General features: G+C 43.2%; 1 protein-coding gene and 1 long non-coding RNA gene across 8 annotated transcripts in view; one reads left to right on the forward strand and one right to left on the reverse strand.

Moving 5' to 3' along the window:
* Positions 1–760: 760 nt before the first annotated feature.
* Positions 761–25,958, reverse strand: part of RNF6 (ring finger protein 6) — a 43,467-nt gene continuing 18,269 nt past the window's right edge. For 2 of the 5 annotated variants that reach the window (XM_023621418.2, XM_070240131.1), the window contains exon 6: positions 20,318–21,181. In XM_023621418.2, the coding sequence (XP_023477186.1) occupies positions 21,155–21,181 (27 nt within the window). In that variant the 3' untranslated portion in view covers positions 20,318–21,154. Of the gene's footprint in view, positions 1,207–3,835; positions 3,984–20,317; positions 21,182–25,958 lie in introns of those variants that run through there. The other 3 variants (XR_011427914.1, XR_011427913.1, XR_011427915.1) reach the window with 3 other exon arrangements.
* Positions 8,587–24,978, forward strand: LOC138918487 (uncharacterized). Of its 3 annotated transcripts, none has more exons than XR_011427918.1 (3): positions 8,587–10,336; positions 13,886–13,993; positions 23,299–24,978. It is a non-coding gene; the product is annotated as an uncharacterized lncRNA (long non-coding RNA). The 3 variants fall into 3 exon arrangements; XR_011427916.1 differs by lacking the exon at positions 23,299–24,978 and adding an exon at positions 16,394–16,881 and having other exon boundaries at positions 9,116–10,712; XR_011427917.1 differs by lacking the exon at positions 23,299–24,978 and adding an exon at positions 16,889–17,097 and having other exon boundaries at positions 9,127–10,336.

A 25,958-nucleotide genomic window follows, 5' to 3' on the forward strand; every position in this document is an offset into this window, starting at 1 on the left:
TGGTGACTCAAAACAACAGAAACGTATTCTCTCACAGTTCTGGAGGCCAAAAGTCCCAAATCAGTTTCAGTGGACCAGAATCAAGGTGTCAGCAGGGCCATGCTCCATCGGAGGCTGTAAGGTAGAATGTGTTCCTACCTGTTCCAGCTTCTGACGGCTGCCAGCATTACTTGGCTTGTGGCCACATCATTCCACTCTCTGCCTCCGTCTTCACATGGCCTCTTTCTCTTTTTTCTGTATCTAGTCTCCCTTTGCCTCTTTCTTCCTTAAGGACGCTTGTGATTGTATTTAGGGGCCGCCCAGATAATTGAGGATAACCTCCCATCTCAAGATCCTTAATTTAACCACATCCGCAAAGACTCTTTTTTCCAAATAAGGTAACATTCGCAAGTTACAGGCATTAAGATGTGGGTATCTTTTGGGTGGTCACTTTTCACCCTATCACAATGGGCTCACACTTCCTGAAGTGTAATAACTATGTACTCAGTCAGTCTTGCTTCCAGTATGTTAAATGGGCCCCTCTATTTACAAACGCACATTATTTACCATGATTTTACAAGAAATGCCTGAAAACCCAACCATGACCCCTAAGAGTCTAATGTTTGCTCCCATGGTTCTTCACGCAACAACGCCAGCTGTTTGGTGAGTTTCCGTCCAAGCGTTTAATATTTCCCCGAGGAGTCTTCTCACGTATGCACCATTGATAACCCTCATTTCCTCTAGCACAGTAATTAGTGAAAGTAATTCATTATACAGAGTATATAGCCTTCAGAAGAAATTTAATTTTTGAAATGTGTAGTTTGAAAGAACAGAGCAAATCTCATAAATGACTGACCTGTAGGAAAGTGAAAACTATGAGATGCCCAACCAGGTTGTAGTGGAGATAATATCTGGACCCTTCAATTTCGCCAGCAATGACAGCTACAATTTCCTTCAGATGAGCACGACTCAGTCCATCATAGAAAGTTTGTAGGTCCTATGAGTTTTGTAGTTGCCTTCTGTTGCTCCATGTATATTTTGACTGCTGAAATCATTTATACTTTAAAAATTCAGGCAAACTGGAATCTGCCACAGATTTAGTTGAAAAACATGCACACGGATCTCAGTACACCATGAACCGCTGCACTTTTAAGATCCATATGGGACTGGTGCACAGTAGCCCGCCCTTATCCTTGGGGGATGTGTTCCAAAATCGCCACTGGAAGCCTGAAACCACAGGTAGTACCGAACCCGATAAATACTATGTTTTCTCCTATGCATATATATCAATGATAAAGTTTAATTTATAAATTAGACACAGTAAAAGATTAACAACAATAATAAAATAGAACAATTATAACAATATACTGTAATAATATTACCCTAGATCTTTGAAACCTCAGCATGCGATTTGTTTTCTTCCCTTATAAGTTGAGAACTTTCACCTTTTCGCTTAAACAAAGCACTTCACAGCTTCTCTTCGGATATCCAAGTTGTCAGCCTCACTACTCTTGAGCTTTTGGGCCATTTTAAGTAAAATAACGGTTACTTGAACTCAAGCACTGCCATACCCAACAGTCGATCTGATAACTCGGAGGGCTGCTAAGTGACTAAGGCAGGTAGCATATAGGCGTGGATCTGGTGCATTCACCATCCTGGGGTGGGATGGCGCCGGGCGGTGGGAAATTTCATCATGCTGCTCAGAAAGATGGCAATTTAAAACTTTTGAATTGCTTATTTCTGGAATTTTCCATTTAATATTTTCTGACCACAGTTGACTGAGAGTGTCTCAAACTGCCAAAAGCGAAATCGTGGATAAGGGGGAAATATAGTATCTCAGATTCCATCTGAGGTGGTTTATTTCCTAATTTAACAGACCAAAAAAATATAAAAAGAACCCAGGGAAGGTATCTAAAAACCTGCTCCTTAGTTGTTGCTAACTGTGGTAGTGACTAATAGCACAGAGTGTGGGGGCAGAATGCCCCGTCTCAAACCTCAGCGAGCTCTGCCACTCGGTAGCCTGTGACCTGGGGCAACTTAGTCACTTTTTCAGATGAAAAGAGTCAGGAATATGGCACTTACTATACGCCAAGGGCTCTCCTAAGTACTCACATTTTTTTATAATTCTTGAATATTCATTCAATAAATATTTGGACTAGATATATATATATATATATATATATATATATATATATATATATATTTTACCACCAATAGTCTCCTTTTATCTGTCACCATACACATGTACCCCTTTTCCGCTTTCGCCCACCCCTCCACCCGCTTCCCCTCTGGTAACCACTTATTTGTTCTCTTTATCCATTTGTTTGTTTATCTTCCACATATGAGTGAAATCATGCCATGTTTGTCTTTGGCTAATTTTGTTTAACATAATACCCTCAAGGTCCATCCATGTTGTTGCAAATGAGACGATCTTGTCTTTTTTAATGGCTGGACTAGATAATCTTTAAATCAACCCCATTTGAAGACTGATCCAGCGCCTACGTGAAGGGTGCCGAGCGAGCCGTCTTGACAGGCAGCAGCGCGGTCCCCACACAGCCCCCAGGGGCGGGCCGCGGGGCAGCCAAGGCGGGAGCGGCCGCAGGGTCGCAGGGCCCGCTGTCCCGGTGCGGGACGCAGGACGCCCCCCTCCCTGCCTCTCCCTCTCCTCGCGCCTTTTCTCCGTTTTCTTCCAGAGCGCTCGCCGCGTGCCAGCGCAGGGTCCCGTCCCCGACTTGAAGCAGGGCCGGCGCGGGAGGAAGCTGAGCTTCGCGGAGGGGGTCCCGGCGCGGGACAGCAAGGGCCGGAGCAGACGGGAGCCGAGCGCGGCTTCCCCGTGGGGCTCCGCGGCCTCCGCCAGGGGGCCGTCCGCGACCGGGAGAGCGCGGCCAGCGCCTCCTAAGGGCCCGGCGTCCGAAGTGCATGACCTCATCCCCGCCTCGCCGCAGCCCGGGAGCGGGGCGCGTCCCCACGCCCGCCTGCAGGGGACGCGCCGGCCAAGTCCTTGGCCAGACACGCGGCTTGAAGGGGCCCAGCCAGCGCTCCAAGCCGCTGCTCTGTCCCCAGAGTGACCGGCCACTCCGTCTCTTGTTCAAGACCTGTGCTAGGCCCCGCGGGGTGCCCGTGTGCTCAGGGGAGCCCCAGGTCGAGGGGGACCTGGGCCCCGTGGGGAGGTGGTGGTCCATCAGGGGCGGCCATGGAACAGCAGGGGTCCCCAGAGCAGGCTGCAATGTCGCACGGTTCCGCCGCCACCCGCTCAGACCTGCTAGAGGAATCAGTGCGCGGGGTATCTCAGGAAGACCCGAGGGCCTGGGGTTAGACATTAATGTTTTATTTCTGGAGGAAATAAACGGCCCATTCGCTGTCTCTGGTGAATGAATCCCAGGACACCCGGGAACCGCCTAGCTTTGAAAGAGTCCCTCCTCAGGCTTGGCTCTCACCGTGCGAGCGGCCCCGCCGTCTGTTCTGCGGCTCTCGTCCTGTCTCCGTGCTGGATGCGCTTCATAGTTTTGAAGGAAGCTCCCAGGTAGTGTGAGCACTTTCTATCATTTCTGGTGCTCGTTAGCTTTCACTCTGTGCACCTTTACCAGCCCAAATGGGTGTAAATAGTATCTTGTATCTACTGTGTTAATTAACAAGGCTCATTTTAGGAAACATAAAAATCAAAGAAGGAATGGGAGAAACCCAGCTCCGAAGACTCCATACTTTTATCTTTCAGTAATTGGAAGCATGTTAGAGAGTAATTTTCACTTCCATACCTCCAGAAGATGGTTTTGGATAAAATACTCATTGTCAAAGTAAAATCAATGAAAAATTAAACAAGTGAATCCATCACTTAAGATTATTTTCAACTGCTTACCGGGTAAAAGCAGGCTGGCTCTGGCTGGGTTGCCTTACAGAAGGTGATCATCTTCAGAGGCAACTTCAGGTGAGCAACCTCCACGTGTAACCCGTGTGCTCTGTGGCCAGGCCCATGGGCCTGTAGACCTGTAGGTACGTAAATCCTCCTGAATGGTGGGAATACAGTGATATTTAAATGCCCCAGTAGGGATTCAAATCTTCCATAAAAGATCTACGTTTTTACTTTAAAGGGAGAAAAAAGTAGTAATATTATGATTAAGAGAGATAAACATTAAAAGAGAAAGTTTAGATTGGATGACAACGAGGAAGTGAAAGAAGGTTCTGACGTATGGTGAACATAGATGCTTTACTGTCACGGTAGAGCCTATGCAAGTCTCTGCAAGCAGTAGACCTGGAATGAGCCGTGGAAAGCAGCTTGGAAGTCAGAATGTGATGATCAGAGAAGTCAGAATGTGGATAATCTGTCTCCCATCATGAATCAATTTATATGAGTTGATCCGATTGCCAGGGATGGGAGCTCTCTTCGTTGGAAGAATGAGAGCTGTGGCAGTTTTGTCTGTTGGTTTGTTTGCTTCGATAGATGGAGATATAACCACCAGCCCCTCTGATTGGCTTAGTGTCCCTAGAGAGGGAGAGGCTTTAAGACCAGAAGATAACCAAGCTGTTTCATTCATTCGAAAACATATTTATTAAGTAACTGCTAAGTCTAGGTACAGTTCAAAACACTGGGGATACAGCATTGAACAAAACAGACAAATGTCTCCTCCCTAACGGAGCTTATATTCTATTAAGTGTGGCAGGGGAGTGGTACAGAAAATACAAATAAAAAGAGTAAAATGTTTGGTATGTTAGATGGAGATGAGGTGATAAAAGTGGGAGGTGCTGAGAAAGCCATGCAGAAATCTGGGGAAAACCTTTCCAGATAGAGGGAACAGCAAGTACAAAGGCCTGAGGTAAGAGCCTGAGGAAACGAGGAGCAGGTGACCGAGGCAGGAAGCCAGGCATAGAAAGAGGAAAGAGCAGAAAAGAAATGGAGATGGGGAGCAGCCCATGGAGGGACTTCGGTTTGTACTCTGAGCAAATTGGGATGCTGTTGCAAGGTTTTGAGCAGAGGACAGTTGATTTACACTTTACAACATCACTCTGGCCCCTGTGTGAAGAATAGACTGGAGGCGGGCAAGGGCAGAAGCAAGGAGACCAGCTGGGAAGCTGTTGCAGTTATCCAGGGGAGATGATAGGGGCTTGGTCTAGGGCATCATGGAGGTGATGATAAATGGTCAGATTTTGGGCTTATATTTTCCCTAACATTTTCTTTTGAAAATTTTCAAGTCAACAGAAAAGTTGAAAGAGTAGTACAACAAACACCCACCTTCCTTTCACCTAGTTTCACTGATAGATAAATACTTGCCAAATTTGCTACATCCATATCTATACAGATAAAGAGAGGGGGCAAATGCTAAATGATTTGGAGTAAGTTACAGACATCATAACACTTCACTCGTAAATATTTAAGCATGTGTCCTCAAAGAACTAGGATGCACAATACCATTACAAGATATTTAGCATGACAGAATATTATTATCTAGTGTACAGTTCACATCTAAATTTCCAAATTGTCTCAATACTGTCTTTTGTAGCTGGGGTTTTTTCCTCACCCAAGATCTAAACACTGATCAAAGACCCAAACTGTAGTTAGTCTTCTTTAATCTAGAACAGTTCCTCCACCTTTTTTTAAAAAAAATCTTCATGACACTGACATTTTTTTTTCCCTTGAGGAAGATTCACCCTGAGCTAACATCCATTGCCAATCTTCCTCTTTTTTTGCTTGCAGAAGATTAGCCCTGAACTAACATCTGTGCCAGTCTTCCTCTACTTTTTACATGGGGGACACCACCACAGCATGGCTGCTGAGTGAAGTAGGTTGGAGCCCAGGATGCGAACCCACAAACCCAGGCCACTGAAGCAGAGAGTCAAACTTTAACCACTTGGCCATGGGGCTGGGGCTGACACTGACATTTTTAGGAGTTCAGAACCATTGTTTTCAAGAATGTCCCTTAATTTGGATTTATCTGTCTCCTTGAATTAGATTCAGATTTAATATTTTTGGCAAAAAACATATATAAGATGGATTGTGTCCTCCTCAGTGCATCACATGAGGGGCATAAAATATCAGTGTATCCTATTGTTGGTGATGATAAATTGATTATCTAATTAAAAGTGTCCTCCAAATTTCTCCATTGTAATGGCACCTTTTTCCATTTGTAATTAATAAGTAATCTGTTATTTTCAGAATCTCTGATTACCATACAAAATTTAGTATTCCACAGAACCCAAGTATAGATCCAAAAAAGAATTTTGGTGACAAACAGACAAAGGGACGGGAGTGTTGGATTAGGATGTGGACTTTGACGTAAGAATTCTGGGAGATTTGCACCCTTTGGATGCGGTGGTTGGACTGTGTGCTGCTTGCATAATATTTCTGCCTGACCTTTGTCATGGAAATGAAGTAGAGAAATGCAATGAATTGTGAAGGAAGCTTCATCCGATAAAGAAGCTCAAGATCCGTGGTACATCCAAAGCATTTCTACTTCGTCGTCACTCCTTTCCTCACCCTGCCTAGGCATTTTGGGCCTTTGTGTATATTTGCTGTGAATGTGTTATTTAGGAGACAAGGCAAGGGATCAGGACTCTCGTTTGCTCACAATCGTTTGTCTCTTTGCCTGTATCTCTGATTGCAACTTGAAGAAGGGGCAGCTTAGACAGATTCTAAAACATATTAGTTTTTGCAGAAGTAGAACTGAAAAGGTAAAATTGAACATGTTGGTCAAGTAGTAAAATAGCTTTGGAGGAATAAATAATAGTAACTGAGTTATTTATGTACACAACTGGCAATTGTGAACAATTAGTCAGTTTCACTGTTTGTTCCGTGTTGCATGTTTCACTCCTATTTCTCTCACAGAAGCTTTAGCTGACTGCCGGAAATTCATACACAGATCAGTAATATATTCTTAGGACTATATTACGAACAGTCTCCCCCATTTCATCCCCTGCATGAAGGCATTTCAAATTTGTTCAAATGCTGAACTATTTAAGTAAAAAAGACATGCTCTTTTATAGAAATATGTTATGCTTTCACTCTAAAAATCTTTACTGCTTAAAATAGGTAAGCTTTTATTTTATATAAATATTTATAATATAAAATAAATTAAATAATATAAATAAATAAATAAAAATAATATAAATAAATTATAATATATTATAAATATATATATAGTACAAAAGTCAGCAGGGAATATCCTGCCATCAAAACTACAATAATATAATTCAGTTGTTTTCAAAGGGGAAAAGTTTGTAAAATTTGAAACATGAGAACAGATTAACTATTTTCTGTTTATTGAGTACTGACCATGACGTTACACAGATGTACACTCAGTTTTGAGACACTTATACATGCAGATGTTTCAGTGTTTCCTGATCCATTATGACTGCACCATACGAGTATCTCTGTCTTTAAAGATGTGCTGGCTTAAAACAATGCCTTGCCTTATATTTTCCAAAAATGAAAATAATGTAGATCTGTGTATGCTACGAGTACCCGCCAACGTAGGCCACCAAATAGTAAACCTGTGGAATCAAATGTCTTTAGCTGCCTTCCACCAGGAGAGGGCAGCCCTCTTCTCACAAATCATCTACATAGTAGGCTCCAAAGTGCAGTGCAGGAAAAAAATTTTAGAACTTTTATTTATAGCTATTATTTTTATCTTAGCTTTTTAAAGCTTCTCTTTGGTGTGCTTTGTAATAATATATAAATATACATATGAGGATGCATTATTTTTATAATTTGTAAATAAATATACATATATTTGGAGTGCACACTAAAAAAATAAAAATAAAAAAGAGTTGTTACTGGAGATGGCCCAGTGGCTGAGTGGTTAAGTTCATGCGCTCTGCTTCAGTGGCCCAGGGTTTCACCAGTTTGAATCCTGGGCACAGACATGGCACCACTCGTCAGGCCATGCTGAGGCGGCATCCCACATGCCACAACTAGAAGGACCCACAACTAAAAATACACAACTATGTACCGGGGGGCTTTGGGGAGAAAAAGGAAAAATAAAATCTTAAAAAAAAAAAATTACTTAAAAAAAAAAAGTTGTTACTGAAAGTAGTGTACCCTCAAAAAAATTTAGAGGCCAAGATTCTAAACTTGTCTCCTCTACTGCAAACTGTGACCTTTGCACCTTCCCCAAATCAAAGGTCTAAAATTACATCTTTGGAAAGTTCCTTCCTACATTGAATAATACATAGGAAATATCCACTATGTCCCAGCTCCTGCTAGGTTCTGAAGATACAGTAACAGGTAAAAGAGACACGGTCCTGCCCTTATTAAACTTGCAGTCTACTAAACATAGGCACTGAACAAATAAACACAAGATACATTTTTTAAAATGATACATTGTGTTAAGTGCCAAGGAAAAGAAAGTTTTGAGAGATCAGTGAGGGCTCTTCCCAGCAAGTGACATTTAAGCTGAAACCCAAAGGATGAGAAGGAAGAAGGCAGAGAGAGGAGGAGGAATCTTTCAGTCATGGGAAACACTGCAAACGTCTCAGCTGAGGCGGGAAAGGCTTGTCTCCTTGAAGAAGGGTAAAGAGTCCTCGTGACTGGAGCTTGTGGGGAGGGAGAGAGTGAAACTGGATGGGTTCAGACTGGGCCACTGGGTACAGATCACGCAGAGGTTGGAGACCACGTGCAGATTTTAGATTTTATCCCAAAATGCAATGGCGGAGCCAGTCACAGGTTTTAGTCAAGGGTGAATACTCAAGTCATTACCATAGCTCCCATTTCAGTTTTTCAGAGGGTTGCCTAAAACGTGTCAGAGGGTCATGACATGCACACTGCAGAGGAAGATTTAAAAACAGAGCAAAAGAAAAAGAAAGAAAGTAATCAAGACATTTCTGGAAATCTGACAGATCTGGAGCGCTTCGTTTGAAAGGCCAGAGCGCGTGCAGCTTTGAAACTTCCCGGCGGTGAGCAGCGTGGGGGGTCCGCCGTTCTCCGCAGGGCGGACGCAGCTAGCCGCGGTGCGCCAGTTCGGGTGCGGAGCTGGACAGCCGGGAGGGCTCAGGGTCGCCCGTGCTACCGGGCCCGGCAGCCTGGCGTCACCCCGCACTGCATCCCCGGGACTCTGCACCCACCGCCCGGCCCGCGGACGGCTCTGCGAGTTTTGATCCAAGTCTACTCCAGCGCGCGCACGCGCACCGGCACAGACTGGCGCACGCGCACACCCGCCTGTGCGGACCCTGAGGACCCGAGCCTTGGGGTTGGGCCTCGTCGGTCGCCGCCGCTCTCTCGGCGGTGGGGAGTGTCGCTGTGCTTCGCTACGCGGAAAGTCTGTGTGTGGATGTGCTGAGAGCCGTGCCTGGCCTGAGACTCGGGCCGGGTCGTCCCCGCGCCCTGCGGCTCTGCGGTCCGCTGGGCACAGGCCTGAGGACAGCTTGTCCCGCCACCGTGGGCGCCTGTGGCCCTGGCTGCAGCGTGAGCGTTCCCAGCCTTCGACTGGCAACCTGGCAGGAGACGAATAGCAAGGAAAAAGGCCTGGAAATTAAGCCGGCCCAAGAAGAGGAGCACATCTGGTGGTCAGGCAAGGCTGGTAGCCTCGGGCATCGCGGAACGCGCGAGTTCTCCGGGTGTGGGGCGGAGCTGCTAAGAATGTCAGCCCTGGTGTGCAAGAAATACGTCTCTTAATTTTCTGGACCTCAGTTCATTGCTAACTCTTCTGAGCCACAAGCAACTCACCCTTCCCCGCCCCCATCTGATGGACTGGTTAAAAAATAAAGATTACCCCAGTTCTTTTTGGGTTCCCATTCCCAGGGTTTAGGCCAAATTCTGGAAGCTTATTCAGTGACTTGGTGGGTAAATTCATGGTTAAGTAATTTACCAGGGTGCCATTGCTATTAAGTCAGGATTCAAACCCAGATCACTCGGACTCCACAGGCTGTTCTCTCAACCAAGATACTAGATCTGTCTCTGAAACGTTTAGCCTCAGCCCTGTTTGAAACCAGCTTTGACCACAGTGCCCTGAAGTATAAAGCACCCTGGGCTAGGGGTCAAAAAACAGGACTAGAAGTCAGCAGGTGACCTAAAACGAGACTCTCCAGGTCTCTGGACTTGAGTTTCCTCTGGATGAAATGGGGTTAATGGCCCAGGGCTAGGGATTCTGACTGGTCATTTGCAGGCCACCATCCAGCCCATCATAACGGTGTTTCCTGGCTGACAGAGACTTTCAAGCATAGATGTCACAGCTCCAAGATGAAGAGGCCTTGTCCTCGCTGGTGTGAAGTTAGATTCTACGGGCGTGAACTGGTTGGTGTGCAAGGACTGATGAGAAATGCTGATGGTGCAAGGGAGGCGATTATGACATTAATAGCCCCCACATCCACTACCTCTCCACCTCCCTTCAAACAAACATAGACAAGAACTCAAATTGTGTCACACAGGAAGGTGAGCTGGCCCTTGAGATGAGCAAATCTGTAGTCAAAATGCTACTGATGACTTTCAGATCACATGACACATGGCTGAGTAGCTACTCCTGGAATTGTCAACAGTCCAGCTGAATTGACATTTTACTTTCCAAAACAAATGCAGCCAAAAAAGAGCAGCCCTTCCGGCCACTGCTGAAGGCGCGTCTGCCGGCTTCCTAGAAACCCAAGGCAGGTGACGCCCACAAGTGCAGGCTAGGGGGAGTTTTGAGTGAAGTCTGCGGCTATTCTCTCCCTCTCTTTGGAGCCCTTAGTTGGCAAGTCAGAGCAGATTCCTGAAGAGTGCTCGGGTGGTATGCAGACTGATTTGCAGACTCAAGGGCCTGCCCTCCCCTGAGGTAGGAGGGAGTTTTCTTAAATTTAAGATGTAGTCAAAATGGCTCCTATTGTAACAGAACCTTGGGTGGAAACAGGCAGCCTGGCTCAGTCACTCAGAATCAGACAACAGGCTCGGCTTGGGCATAATATCAATGGCTGCGTTGTTTATGTATCTGTATGTTCATGTGCAATTTTACATCTGCTGCCAAACAGGAGACAGAGGTTTTATACTGCTTCAATTTGGACATTTTCACCGAAAACTCTGAAACTTTCAGAAGGGAAATTGTTTCCATTTAAAGCCAATTTGCCCCAATCTTGCCGAACCCCTGCCTCTTTTCACTTCTGGGCTCCTTTTATAGACTCCAGGGAGTAGGAAGTCATTTAGCTCATCCCCAGGATTCTGGGCTGGTGGAACTTTAGGCTGAGTTCCAGACAGGTCACGTTCATCTGTCCCCATCGTTAAGCTTTTGGAGATAGGGATTTCACTCTTGCCTTGATAAACCACCTCTGCGTTTAATAACCCTCCCTTTGGAACTGTTTTCCTGGTTCTAATCCAATCCCTTCTGCAATAATTTAGCATTATGAAATCTTAGATCTGGAAAATAACCTTAAAGTTCATTGTATTAGTTTTCCCACACACTTGACGGGTTAAACACATAAATTTATCATCTTACAATTCTGTACATTACAATTCCAACACAAGTCAAAAATTCAACAAGTCAAAAAAATCAAAGTGACAGCAGGGCTGGATTCCTTTCTCGAGGCTATGGGAGGAGATCTTCTCTTGTCTTCAACTTTGTAGAGGCTAATGGTTAATGTAGAGGCTCCCTGGTTTGTGGGCCCTTCCTCCTTCTTCAAAGCCAGCACCGTCACACCTCTCTGACTCTGACCTCAGCTGGGAAAGGTTCTCTGAGTTTAAGGACACATGATTAGATTGCCACTCCTCCCGACAATTCAGGATCATCTCCCCGTTTTCGGGTCCTTATCTTAATCACGTCTCCGGAGTCCCTTTTGCCATATCAGGTAATGTTTACAGGTTCCAGGGATCAGGACATGGACATCTTTGCGAGGCCGTTATTCTGCCTACCACAGTCATCTCTTCCGACTCTTTGCCTTTTAAAAGAGGGAGTCCCCTGACAGGTGCTCCTCTAACAGTATTTCCACTGGTGGAGATGTCACTATTTCACAAGGCTGCCAAGGGTAATGTTGACCAACTCTAAATGTCAGAAAATTCTTATGTTCAGTCCCAGTACTTCCCATACATAGGTCCGTGTCTTAAGACGCACAGTAGAAAACCCAAGCTGGTAACCCCACCTGCACATCCACCACATGAAGTTCTTAAAATGTTTGAAGACAGCTGGAAGATTGCCCTTTCATTCATTAGTGAAACAAATTGAGCACCTATCATATGTGGGTGCTATTCTAGGCTTCAGAGATACAGTGATTAATCAGCCACCCCAAGTCCCTAATCTCATAATGCATTCTTTCTAGTGAAGGAAGCAGGTGGATGAGCCAGTAGGCAGCCTTAGCATTGTCTTAAGTATCATCAAATCAAGGGTACCAAAAGAATTTTGGAAAGAGTTTGATATCTCTTAAAAAATCATCTAAATAACAATTACGGGGGGGGGAAGGGCGTGGAACTCATTGGATTTTGGACACATATTTTATGTTTTAGAATTGTTTTTATTTTGAATTATAATGGAGGAGCACCAAAACATTTTCAGAGCCACAGTCCTCTGAAGATCCTGTCCTAGCCTTGAGAACAGTTTGTAATAGAGCAAGCAAAGACGGCTTCCTGGGAAAAGCAGAGCCTTCCAAGATGAGTAGACTTAGATAAATAAAGGCTAGAGGGGAGGACATTCTAAAAATTCCTGCCGACACCACAGCAGCCGGATGAGAGGGAGAATGCGGCGGATAAGCCTTGCATTTTGGGGGTAGGGCTGTGGGGAGGGCGTAATCTGGGTGTTTCACTCTAGTTGTTACATGGAAGTCTTCTCAAAGGCTCAGAGAAGACTAGGAATCAGCGGCAATGGGGTAGCTCGGTGCCGGCAGCTCCCCATGCTGTCGGCAAAGGTCTGGTAAAGCAAGAAAGGCCCGAAAGGCAGATGTTGAGGATAAGCAAGGCGCTTAGAAGTTGGAAGTGCCCAGTCCGAGGCCAGCTTCTCAAAGGGACGGCACCCCAATAGCTAGGAGCAGGGAGGTCTGACCCTGGAGTGCTCCAAAGGAAGGTCTCAAGCTCACAGGCAGCCTCTTCAGAAGTAAGGAGAAGGTGTTCAGAGCACAAGAGCCACTCCATGCAGCGTCCATCTCTACAGCTACAAAACCCAGACCTAAACACCATTTAGACTGCTGTCACTGAGTTTGCCTGAGTCACTCACAGAGCCCCAGGCTGTGGCAACCTGTAAGAAAATCTGGATGATGCTCCAGCAGGTGAAGGTCATCAAGGCATTTGTTCTTATTAATTTAAATTTCAATCTTTTCTCTTGGTAAAAATTCAGCCTCTCCACATGCATTCTGGGAGCTGGGAATAGGAAAGTGTCATCTCTATTCATATACTGTGCTGCTGTTTCTGAAATACAGATGTAACTGAGGTTCTTTAAATAACCTAACCAATTTTCACTCCAATTTCCTGACATACAAAATGAAAAAAAAAAATCTCTTTTTTTCAAATCAGCTGTTTAGGGGCTCTGCTGCTGACGCTATAATGTTGAAAATTCATTGGTGGACTGAATTCTGTGATGCAACTTCTCCATTTTTGGGAAAGTAATGCATTTTATAGTTAACATTTGAGGTCTCTCCTTCATTTTGGCTTTCTTATTAAAACGTTTCATTGCAAAATGATCATTCAAGTTTGTGTATATTTTAGGCATGTTTGCCTTTAAGACAGAAGAATTCTGATTTTTATTTGGCTGCAGATCAACTTCAGTCATATTCCTGAAGACCTTCTTAAGGATTGCTGGAAGTGTTTCTGGCATTGTTTTGGTTGGAACCAAATTTGTATCCTGTGATGATAATCTCATTCTCAGTGATTCTTATTTTTAAATTTTGTTGGGTCCCTAAGGGAGTATGCTGAGTTGAAACAAATTCTGCTATAAGAGAGCAGGGTCTAAAATGAGAACAAAGAAGTAGTACAATGCTGGCATGTCTGAGAAAATAGTGGCGTGACATTGATAGCCTTTTTCCATCTCTACAGGTTCTGGAGAACTCTGACCACCCCCTTCTTTTACTGCCTATGTCAACTCAGGGGACTTGGGCATGACTAGTAGCAGAGATCAGTGGTTCCACGCCCGTATGGCAAGAGGTAATCTTTCTGGGGCAGGTGACTATGACTTGGTTTTTTCCTTCTTTTTTTAAATTAATTAATTAATTAGTTAATTTTTGCTGAGGAAGATTCACCCTGAGCTAACATCTGCTGCCAATGTTCTTCTTTTTGTATGTGACCCACCACCACAGCATGGCCCCTGACAGACGAGTGATGTAGGTTAGCACCTGGGAACTGAACCCAGGCCACCAAATTGGAGTGCGCCAAACTTAACCACTAGGCCACTACAGCTGGCCCTGGTTTCTTTCCTTATTTGTACGCAGGTCTGGATGTTTAAAGATGTAGCATGATTGAGGTGATTTGAGTAAACCAAGCCCTGCTCATTTAATGTCCACAGACACCATGGTAAATAACCCAAGCCTCAAAGTCTACTCTTACAGGAAGTCATTTCTGGGGGCAGCTCCAGAGCTGACAGATCTAAGATATGACCACTATGATATCAGCTCCTTCCTCACATTGTCGCCTTAGACAGAGTGTGGGAGCTAAGAGAACTTGTCTGCAAGCACAGGTGAGACTTGCCCAGGAGACTCTGAGAGAGAAGCAGGAAGATGGAGAGGAGCTGGAGATCATGCACCAGCTGGTGAAAGTGAGGGCTTAAGAAATGGTTTATTACTCTTTTTTTTTTGAGGAAGATTAGCCCTGAGCTAACATCTGCTGCCAATCCTCCTCTTTTTGCTGAGGAAGACTAGCCCTGAGCTAACACCTGTGCCCATCTTCCTCTACTTTATATCTGGGAAGCCTGCCACACATGGCTTAACAAGCAGTGTGTAGGTCCACACCAGGGATCTGAACCAGTGAACCTCAAGCCACCAAAGTGGAATGTGTGAACTTAACTGCTGTGCCACCGGGCCGGCCCCTTACTGCTCTATTTTATTTTTTTTTAAAGATTGGTACCTGAGCTAACAACTGTTGCCAATCTTTTTTTTTTTTTTTCTGCTTTTTCTCCCCAAAGCTCCGTACATAGTTGTATATTTTAGTTGTAGGTCCCTCTAGTTGTGGCATGTGGGACACCGCCTCAGTGTGGCCTAATGAGCAGTGCCATGTCTGCACCCAGGATCCAAACCGGCGAAACCCTGGGCCGCTGAAGCAGAGCGCATAAACTTAACCACTTGGCCATGGGGCCGGCCCCCCTTACAACTCTTAATTTTACCTGATTTGTGATTGCTCTCCACCTTTCTTCCACAAAGGATGTCATGGCTGGTGGATTTATGGGTTCTTCATTATCATCCTCATCATCATTCTTACCAACATTCTGATTCTTTGGTCATTTAGCATGAAACAGAAAAGCTCAGGAATCCAAAGGGGGACTGAGCCATATGAAATGTCAGAGAACTAGAGTGAAGATCCACGAAATCCTTCTGAGATTACAGAATCATTATCCAGCTTCAGTGTTCATGAGGCCAAGCCTTGTTAAAGGATGCCATAAGGCTAGAGTGTTAAAAAACTGATAGAAAGGGGCCAGCCTCGTGGCCGAGTGGTTAAGTTCGCACACTCCGCTGCAGGTGGCCCAGTGTTTCGTTGGTTCGAATCCTGGGCGCAGACATGGCACCACTCATCCAGCCACGCTGAGGCGGCGTCCCACATGCCACAACTAGAAGGACCCACAACTAAGAATATACAACTATGTACTGGGGGGCTTTGGGGAGAAAAAGGAAAAAAATAAAATCTTTAAAAAAAAAAACTGATAGAGACATAGTTAATGTTCTGTGAAACAGATGCTCTATTTAGACTCTCTCTTTCAAGTCGGGGGGGCAGGGGTGGTGTGGTGGATAGATTATTAAATACATGGTATTAGAATAATTGGCCATCTGTTTAGGGAGGAAAATGGTTAAGGTATATTCTTATCTCCAACCATAAAAATTAATTCCAGATGGAGTAAATATCTAAATACATTCATTCATTAAACAAATATTTATTAAGGCATTACCAGGTTCAAGTTGCTGTGGCTCTAGCAGTAAAGCAGATAAGAATCCCTGTTCTCGTGGAGGCTACACTCTAGTGGAGAGTGACAGACAAGAAGCATATTAGTCAGTGATTTATGTTATGGAGAAAAGCAAAGCAAGGAAGGGGAGTAGGGAACAGGAGTTTGCAATTTCAAACAGGATGTTTAGGGAAGGCATCACTCTAAAGATGATATTGGGTAAAGACTTAAAGTGAGGAAGTTGGCCATGCAGTTGTGGAGAGGGGACATTCCAGGCAGAGGTAACATTTAATATGACAAGAGATTTTCACACATTGAAGTATAAGCGGTAACTATCCGGGTTCAAAACTGATTTGGGTTGAACTAAAAGGCTGACTTATGGCCTATCAAACATACATTGTACCTCTGCTTAACCACTAAAGTAAAGAATGCACTCTCTCTCTTTTTTTTTTGCTCAGCAAGATTGGCCCTGAGCTGACATCTGTGCCCATCTTCCTCTATTTTATATGTGGGATGCCTGCCACAGCATGGCTTGATAAACTGTACATAGGTCCATGCCCAGGATCTGAACTGGGGAACCCTGGGCCACCGAAGCAGAGGGTGTGAACTTAACCACTGTGCCACTGGGCTGGCCCGAGTGCACTCTCTTAAGATAAGAATGCATACTTCCCGTGCCCTATAGGTAAGACCCTATTGGTAATGCCTGGATTAGTCCCTTTCCTAGCATCATAGTCGTGTTGACCTGCTAATTTGCAACTTAATACCTCTTTGAAGTTTTGATGAAAATATATCCTGGGTGTGTTTAATGTATCTTCTTTGTTCTAAAAAGATATAAGACTGTACTTCAGATATAAGACTGGAACCCGTGCTTCTCTGCAACGCCTTCTAAGGCTTTCCCGGGTTATAATCCTCACTCTGGCTCGTAATAAACTCACCCCAATTCTGATTTATAGGTTGGTTATGGATTATTTGCGTTGACAGCAGGCAAAAGAAGAGGAGTCAAGGATGATGTGCATGTAGACTCTACAATGGCCCCAATTATCTCTGCCTCCTGGTAAATGTGCCCTTTTGTGATCCCCTCCCCTTCAGGGTGGGCTGGACCCAGTGGCTTGCTTCTAGCTGATAGAATATGACAAAGATGATGAGATGTTACTTTCATGAGTAGATTATGTAATATTGTGACTTCTGTCTTATTAGCAGACTCTCTCTTGCCTTTAGCTTGCATGCTTTGATGAAACAAGCTGCCATGTTGGAGAGGTCCAAGTGGCAAGGAACTGAGGGTGGCCTCTGGCCAACAGCCAGCTAGAAACTGAGGCCCTCAGTCCAATAAAGAAAAATATTGTCAGATTTTATTACATAATAGTTGTAAATTTCTCTAGGAAAAAAGTCCATAAACAAAGTTTTTAAAAAGTCAACTAAGAATAAGAATTTACAACATATGTAAAATCGACCAAACAGTAATATCAGTTAGATATATTTGTAATAATATTTTACTATTTTTATTATTATTATAATATTTTATCCTAATATTTAACTTCATAATATATCCAAACTAATAAAAAAATCATATAACTCAATGAATATAAGCTCAACGAATATATTTAAATGCACAACAATACAAGCAGGCAATTTGCAGAGAAAAAAATATGACCTATAAATACATTAAAAGATGCTTAGCCTCACTAATTTAAAAAAAATGCTAACTCAAACAGCAGCAAAATACCATTTTCCCTTCTTGAAATTCTATAAAGTAGGTATTAATATTGTCCCCATTTTATAGCTGAAGAAACCGAGGTTTCAAGAGGCTAAGTAACTTGCCCAAGTTCATACAGTATTCAGTGGCAAAACCAGAATTTAAAACCAGTATGTCTATCTCCAGAGCTAGAGGTCCTAACCCCTATACCATCATGGGGTGTGATATGCAAGCCCCCATCATCTCTCTTACACACACACACATAGAGTCATACACAAGGCTACATCTTTGTGTAACTTCTCTAAAGATGACCTTAAAATTTATTTGAACCTGATTTTCCTTGGACATATTACATGAGTTATTATTTTAAGTCAACATCCTGATGAGATAAACCCAGGGTCCTGTGGGAAAATACCAAACAGACTAACTTACATATAATAAATAGGAGAGCCAGAAGAAGAAGAGGATTAGAATGACACATAAAAAATATTTGAAGATACAATGGCCAAAACTTTCCAAAATTTGATTAAAGCTTGTAGATCCAAAAAGTTCACTGAACTCTAAACAAAATAAATTCAAAGAAAACTAAATCTAAGTATATTGTAGTAAAGCTGCTGAGAACCAGAGGTAAAGAAAATATCTCAAAAGCGACAAGAGAAAGACAATATCACAAACATGCATTGTTTCTCAGCAGAAACAATGGAGGCTGGAAGTCAAAGATACAAAATCTTTAAAGTCTGAAAGGGAAACACTGTCAACCCAGAATGCTATGTCCAGAGAAAAGATCCTTTAGAAATGAGGGGTAAATAAAACATTTTCAATAACTAAAAGTAATGGAGGTTCCATACAGTGTTATAAGGCAAGAAAAAAAGGTATACATATTGAAAAGGAAGGAGCAAAACTTTCTTTTTGTGCATATGACGGGATTGCTACGTAGAATAGAATAAGGAATCTGGATCCTTACCTCCCACCACACTAAAAAATAGACTCAAAGTTGATCGTAAATTTAAACATAGAAGCTAAAGAACAAGAAGGAGGAGGAGAGAGGGAGGAGGAGGAAGAGAAAAGGAGGGAGGAAATCTTTGTGACCTTAGAATAGGCAAAGATTCTTAGGACACAAAAAGCATGAACCATAAAAGAAAAACACTGATAATTTGGACTTCATCAAAGTTAAAAACATTCTCCTTCAAAGATATTATTAAGAAAATGAAAAGGCAAGTCAAAGACTGGGAGAAAAAACCATTTATCAATCTACTTATATCTATATATGTGTATCCATATGGATATGGATATATCTACATACATCTATATATGTGTATCCATACAGATATAAGCATCCACATTAATTTTGTTTTTGCATATGAATACTCAATTGTTCCAGTACTATATGTTGAAAAGACTATCCTCCCCATTGAACTTCTTTGGTGAAAATTACTTGAACATGTACGTGTGAGTCTGTTTCTAGGTTCTCTATTCTATTGCATTATTCTATATATCTATTCTTATGCCATTCCACACTGTTTTGGCTATTATAGGTCCTTTATGTCTTCATATAAATTTTATGTGTATCCATACAGATACACATATATAGATAGATAGAGATCACAAATGACTGATACTCACAATACATAAAGAACTCTTACAACTCAATAATAAGAAGATAAACCAATGGGGAGAAAAAGGGGAAAGATATATAATTACGTACAGACAGAGATAAAGAAGATGTATAAAGAGCTGACAGTACAGAAAAAGATAGTCAACATCAATAATCATCATGGAAATTCAAATTAAAACTACAATGAGATACCATTTCACGTCCTGGCTGAAATCAAAGAGCCTGACAATACTGATTGTTAGGGAGAATGTGGAACAATTGGAACTCTCATACCAGGCTGGCTTCCTGGGCACTATACTCAGAAGGGTCCCACACTTGGTTTAATGCTCTGCTCTTCACTGTCACTGAAATTCTTAATAATAATTTTACCTTTGAACTAGGGTTTTGTAAGTGAAGGCCAATGAAATGATGGAAAATGTATGTGAGCAGAGGAGATACTCATAATATGCCTGTTTGTTCCGTGCTGCACTGTTAGTACATAGTGTTTGCACCGTCCCATGAGCGCAGAATTCTGGTGGACACAGTGTATGGGAATTCAGCAAGACTCAAAGCAAGTAAAAACTAATCATGCTGTTCCTCAGAAAATTAAAAATAGACTTTCCATATGATCTAACAATTCTGCTTCAGGGTATATACCCCAGAGAATTGAAAGCAGAGACTTTGTACACTCATGTTCATAGCAGCATTATTTGCAATAGTTAAAATGCAGAAGCAACTCAAGTGTCAATCAATGGATGACTGGATAAACAAAATGTGGCATGTATATGGAATGGAATATTTTTCAGCCTTGAAAAGGAAAGAAGTTCTGACATATGCTACAACATGGATGAACCTTGAAGACATGCTAAGTGAAATAGCCAATCACAAAAGGACTTTAAAATACTTTGAAAAATACTGATCCCACTCATATGAAGTACTTAGAGTACCTAACTTCACAGAGACAGAAAGTAGGATGGTGGTTGTCAGGGGCTGGAGGGAGGGGGAAATGGACCGTTTGTGTTTAATGGATGCAGAATTTCAGTTTTGCAAGATAAAAAGAGTTCTGGGGGTGATGGTAGCACAACAATATAAATGTACTTAATGCCACTGAAGGTACATTTAAAAATGGTGAATATGGTAAACTTCATGTTACATAATCATGTTACATGTATGACTGAGGAAGCAGAGAGCACCGATGGCCCCAAGATAGAGGGTTGCCAGATGAAATACAGTAGGTCCCATGCAATATTTGGACATAGTTATACTAAAAAATGATTTGGCGTTTATCTGAGATCCAGATTTAATTGTTTGACTTGTGTTTTATTTGCTAACTAGCAACCCTGCTCAAGGGACCACAGTTCCCATTTGAACCAGAACTTGCTTTGAATGAAGAAAGCTGGCGTAGCATTCTAGGAAACACAAACACCAAAGAACTCTATGTCCTTTTTCACTTGTGTTTCTCTCTGTTAGCCAACTGCTAACACTGAGAGTGATGACATTAAAGGAAAGAGAAAGACCAGGCAACCTGGAGTTCCTTTTCCTTTCAGTCCTCCTTACCCATCAGTGAGCCTAAGGGAGAGAGTTGCTAGAATTTGCATGAATGGAGAAGTGAAATAAAAACAGTTGAGTTAGTTTTGTGCAATGTTTCCACTCTTTTCAGAAGAGCTAAATAAATATACGAGCTGTGAAATCCAAATTGTGTAATTTTGGGAATTCCACATACAAGCTAAAAACTCTTTGTATCTAAAGCCGGCTGTTTTGTAGTCTTTTATGAGATGGTACAGCCACAAGAGAAGACAGAGGAGAGGCTCAGGATAAAGCAACGTGTATTATACTTACAGGTCCTAGAGACAGGAGGCACACCACACAGGGCCGTACAGAACAGATACCAGGGTGGTCTCCAGGCAGAGGACAGGAGCAGGGGCCAGGTGCTTAGGTCACAGCCTCAATTGGAGTTTCCTGAGGAAAGGCAAGACAGGGCAGGTGAACAAGGTAGGACAGTCTGGTTTGAATAATTTCTGCGAGCTTTGGGCTATAGGGGTGGTCCCTAGTTGCCTGGGACCTGGGATAAGGTAGAGGGTAAAGGCAGAGGAATATTGCCTAACTTGGCTGTATGGGCCAGAGGGAGCAGGTATGGCTCTGGACGGTTATTTTGCATATCAAAGGACGTGCTCCCAGCTGAGTTCTTTGCTATCTCCAAGGATTGGCTAGCTCAGGAGGGCAGTCTCTCCTCAGCCAGAAAGGGTTTTTAAGATGTCAAAACATCATAATATACAGAAAATAAAAAATATATATAGGGGCTGGCCCAGTGGCGTAGTGGTTAAGTTCCCTAGCTCTGCTTTGGCAGCCCAGGGTTCTCAGGTTCAGAACCCAGGTGCAGACCTAGCACTGTTTGTCAAGCCATGCTGTGGCGGCATCCCACATAAAATAGAGGAAGATTGGCACAGATGTTAGCTCAGTGACAATCTTCCTCAAGCAAAAAGAGGGAGATTGGCAACAGATGTTAGCCCAAGGCCAATCTTCCTCACACACACACACACACACACACACACAAAATATATATATATACAGTTGGTCCTCTGATGTTTTAACATCATATTAAGGAAAGTTTGGGGTGATGACAGTGGAGACTTTTAGAGTAAGGCATAAGTTGCCCTAAACAGCATAGACAACATTTTATTATGAGAGTAGGGAGGAGGAACACAAGCAGAAGTACAAAGACTGCAAGCCGGCCCATAACTAAGTTTCCCATTTATATGGCATTAGCCAAGAAAAATAAATCTGAAATTTTGGGGATTTCTAAGAATATCTTAGTGGAGTTGTTAAGTGTGTTATAAATAAGCTCAGGTCAAGGTGGCAGGTCTGGCAGTTCTGTTGTTGGAGTATGTAAAATAAGTTAGTAAGGTATATGTAAAGATTCGTGGTTCTGTGTGTAACCAAGAGGAAGGGTGGTTTTGGTGGTCATAATTTGAGATGCACGGTGGGAGATCATGATGGAAAGCTGGAGGTGGATCCTAGGAGAAGGCACTGGGGGTCAAGGTGTTGACTAGTATGAGGCAGGTGCCTCCTGGGGAGAACAATAATCTCCAGTAATTTTTAGAATGGCATAGGTAGTAGTAACTTCTACCAGGTTTCCATTTACGCAGGAAGTGTAGGGATGTACATTTGAGCAGAGAGTAAGGAATATACCAGGAGCACGGGCTAAGCAGACACTGAGCTCAGAAACAATAGACTCTCTAATATCAAAGGAAGAAAAGCAAAAATGTCCCATGTCCAGTTCGGTCTCAGGAGAGGAGGTCCATGGGCATTGCTTGGGTGGAGATCCCAGTGTCCAGGGTGAAGTTGTCTCTAGTGCAGGGGGTGAAGTCCTCTCCAGTGGCGAGTCTTGGGCGGGGGTCAGGTCATCTGAGGTGATGTCGTCTCCAGCGGTAAGCTCCTGGGCTGGGGATGTGCGCCTGAGGTACCCTCTTCAAGTGGGTACCCACTGGAGTTGACATGGGTCTCAGCATTTGCCACATTTGATTGAAACAGTGGCTTACTTGGAGGGTTTAGACCTCTTGATTGTAAATCATTGAAAGCACCCTGACCAGCAGTGACAAGATCAACAGTCACCAGGATGGTGTGCAGCTGCACTTGACAGGGTTTTTGTGTTTTGCTTTTGTTTTTGTGGAAGTTTAGGTTCAACTAGGTCCCATATCAGATGAGCAGCTCTCTGGCCCGGGGACAATCTATGGTTAATGGGTCCCAGGAGGGGAATTGGCTAGCTCAGGGAGAAGCAGTCTCTCCCAGCCAGAAAGACCTTTTAAGATGTCAAAACATCATAACGTACAGAAAATAAAAAATATATATGCGGTACATTGGCACTGCATAAAATAAAGATAAAATAGCAGTAAAATTCATGCTAGTAATTAGTAGCAAATAAAATTACTATAGCAAATAAAAACCACCATGACAAGCCAAGAAAGAGACTGCAGAAGAAAAAAAATTTATATAGTCTTTTTTTCAAAGATTGGCACCTCGGCTAACATCTGTTACCAATCTTCCTTTTTTTTTCCCCCTTCTTCTTCTCTCCAAAGCCCCCCAGTACATAGTTGTATATTTTAGTTGTGAGTGCCTCTGGTTGTGCTATGTGGGACGCAGCCTCAGCATGGCCTGACAAGCGGTGCCATATCCGTGCCCAGGATCCAGACCAGCGAAACCCCAGGCTACCGAAGCAGAGCGCGCAAACTTGACCAGCTGGCCATGGGGCCGGCCCCTATTCTACTTTTTGAACAAGAGACCCCACGTTTTATTTTGCACTGGGTCTAGCAAATTATGTAGCTGGCCCTGGCTTGTACATTGCTAGTGGGAATGTAAAATGGTATGACCATTTTGGAAAACAACTTGATGATTTCTTGTAAAATCAGCCTTGCATTTACCATATGACCTGTGGGAAAGAGAGGCTGATTGAGCTAACTTGGTCACATTTGCACCCTACTGAAGAAAGTGAAAGAGATCTTATGATTCACACCCCCACTAGAAGCACATGGAAAGGAAGAGGAATGATTCCCCAAATTAATGGAGAAAGGGATGCCGAGCAAGCAAAAATAACGTGGGCAGAAGATGAGTGAGGAGAGAGTGAGAGAGGTATGAAAGGTGAGAATATTCTATGGTAGATAGCAGAGCTCAAATGTAAGATTCCTGCCAACCTCACTGAAGCCCTTATCCAGTTCAAGTCCACATCAAGTCCACTATCAAAAAATGGCTTGTTTCTGCAAAGAATTGCTTGTAAACTATACCTGAGGACTAACCATGGATGATAGACACAACCACCTAGTGGCCTCTGGTCCCTAGGAGTATAGGATTATTAATGATTTTGCTTAAGAGTAATATAACCAAGAGGCAGAGTTGGCTCGGATTCCTAAAATGATAATTCATGATGAACAAACATGAGGCCCATTAAGTGCCTGAGATTTTGTGTTCCTCCCCAAAAGTTTGGTTTCATCCTTTGAAAGCCAGTTCACTGATACTCAATGTCCCTGCTGTGGACCTTTCTGGAAGCTTCAGGGACTGACTGCTTATTCTCTACTGGGGGCACAAAGAGAAACTGCCTATGTAGGTGGGTGGTCCTAGACCCCAGGACAGTGGAAGAAAGAGAGGGCAGTGCCATTCTGCCCTTATTCTGAGTGTGTAGCCCTCTCCTGTCGTGTTTAGCAGTCTGGCCAATCTGAAGAGCCTCCAGTTGTAAATTTGGAGAACTACAGTCTATTTATGGCACTTGCACTGGCCTTTTGTTTGACTTGGGCAAATTATTCACTTTTATTTACTTCAGTTTCTTCCAAAATAAGCATAAGTAATTCTCACCCAACCTACGTTCCAGGTGGTTTGAATATCAAATGAGACAATAAGCCTGAAATCTCTTTGGGCAAATGAAATGTCATAGAAAATTAGGATGATGTGCTGATTATTATTCCATTCCAGAGTGGAGCTGGCACCCTCCTCTTCCCTTCCGTATTACTGGCAATGAGAGAGGATCAAATTAGGATCATAATCAGATCTGGGGGATTAACTTTCAATATACTGCTATTTATGAAATAAGGATCAGAGAGTTTGGTGGCTACGCCAGCTTCCTGAAAACCTAGGAGCCACTCTGAATCCAGAGAGGCATTAGTTGTTAAAGATCAGAGATGGAATATTTTAACAATGATACAAGGCAGCTTCTTTTCTCTTGCCTCACAACATCACTAAAACAAACCAACCAACCCAAAAAACAAAAATGAAAACCTTTAACAGATTCTCAGAAACACAGACTTTGCAGAAAAGCTGTAGGAGACAAAGGGTCAATGAGCAGGGATAAAAATAGCGTGGTACATTTAGAAAGGAGAAATAGAGACCTCAGTATCACACTGCAGATACTTACTGAGAACAAATAATGAACAAAAGTATCGCAAGGCTAAGCCAAATGGATCATGAATTGGATATGAGTCAGCAACAAAAGTCCTTTAATTAAGCTCAGGACTGGATACAATGTTAATAATAGTTTATGCTGATGTTCATGAAGCACTTACTATGTGCCAGGGACTTTTAGTGCATACGTGCATTATCTCATTTTATCCCACTAGGTCGATGCGATTGCTATTCATATTTCACAAATAAGGAAAATGATGACTAGAAAGTTAAAAGATTTGCACAAGTCCTCCTAGCCATGATATGCCAATCTGGGACTTGAGCTGATATCTGTCACCAAGGACTGTGTTCCCAATCACTATTGTAAATTGACTGTCAGAGAGCTTCTTGCTCATATAGAACACAGGTTGCAGTTCTGGGCTTTGGCAAAGGGGCTTGGCAAATCTTAGGAGGATTCAAAGGATTGCAGTGAAGGAAAGGAGATTATTTAACCTGGAGAAGGGAAAGCTATATGATCCATAGCAATGTTAACTTATCTGATGGCAGTTGGGATCAAGGAATAGAAAATCGGTGCAGGTGGTTTTAGAGAGCAAAGGAGGATTCAGAGTAAACCAGGATCAGACTGTGATCGTTTCTAGAAGTGAAGGCTGCTAAATATCTCTGGCAGCCAGGGAGGTGCGCCATTCAAAAGAACCTGCTGTGGGGAGTGCCACTGACTGCCAGCCTCCAGTTGTCACACCTTTAGGTCTGCGGGCACTCAGGCCCAGGCCATGCTTCCTGCAGACTGCCCCTGAGCCAATGACTGAGGCTGAGGCGGTACAAGACCTGGGCCATCCCTGACCAGTGGGGC

Source organism: Equus caballus, chromosome 17 (genome assembly GCF_041296265.1).
Source record: "Equus caballus isolate H_3958 breed thoroughbred chromosome 17, TB-T2T, whole genome shotgun sequence".
Classification (NCBI taxonomy): domain Eukaryota; kingdom Metazoa; phylum Chordata; class Mammalia; order Perissodactyla; family Equidae; genus Equus; species Equus caballus.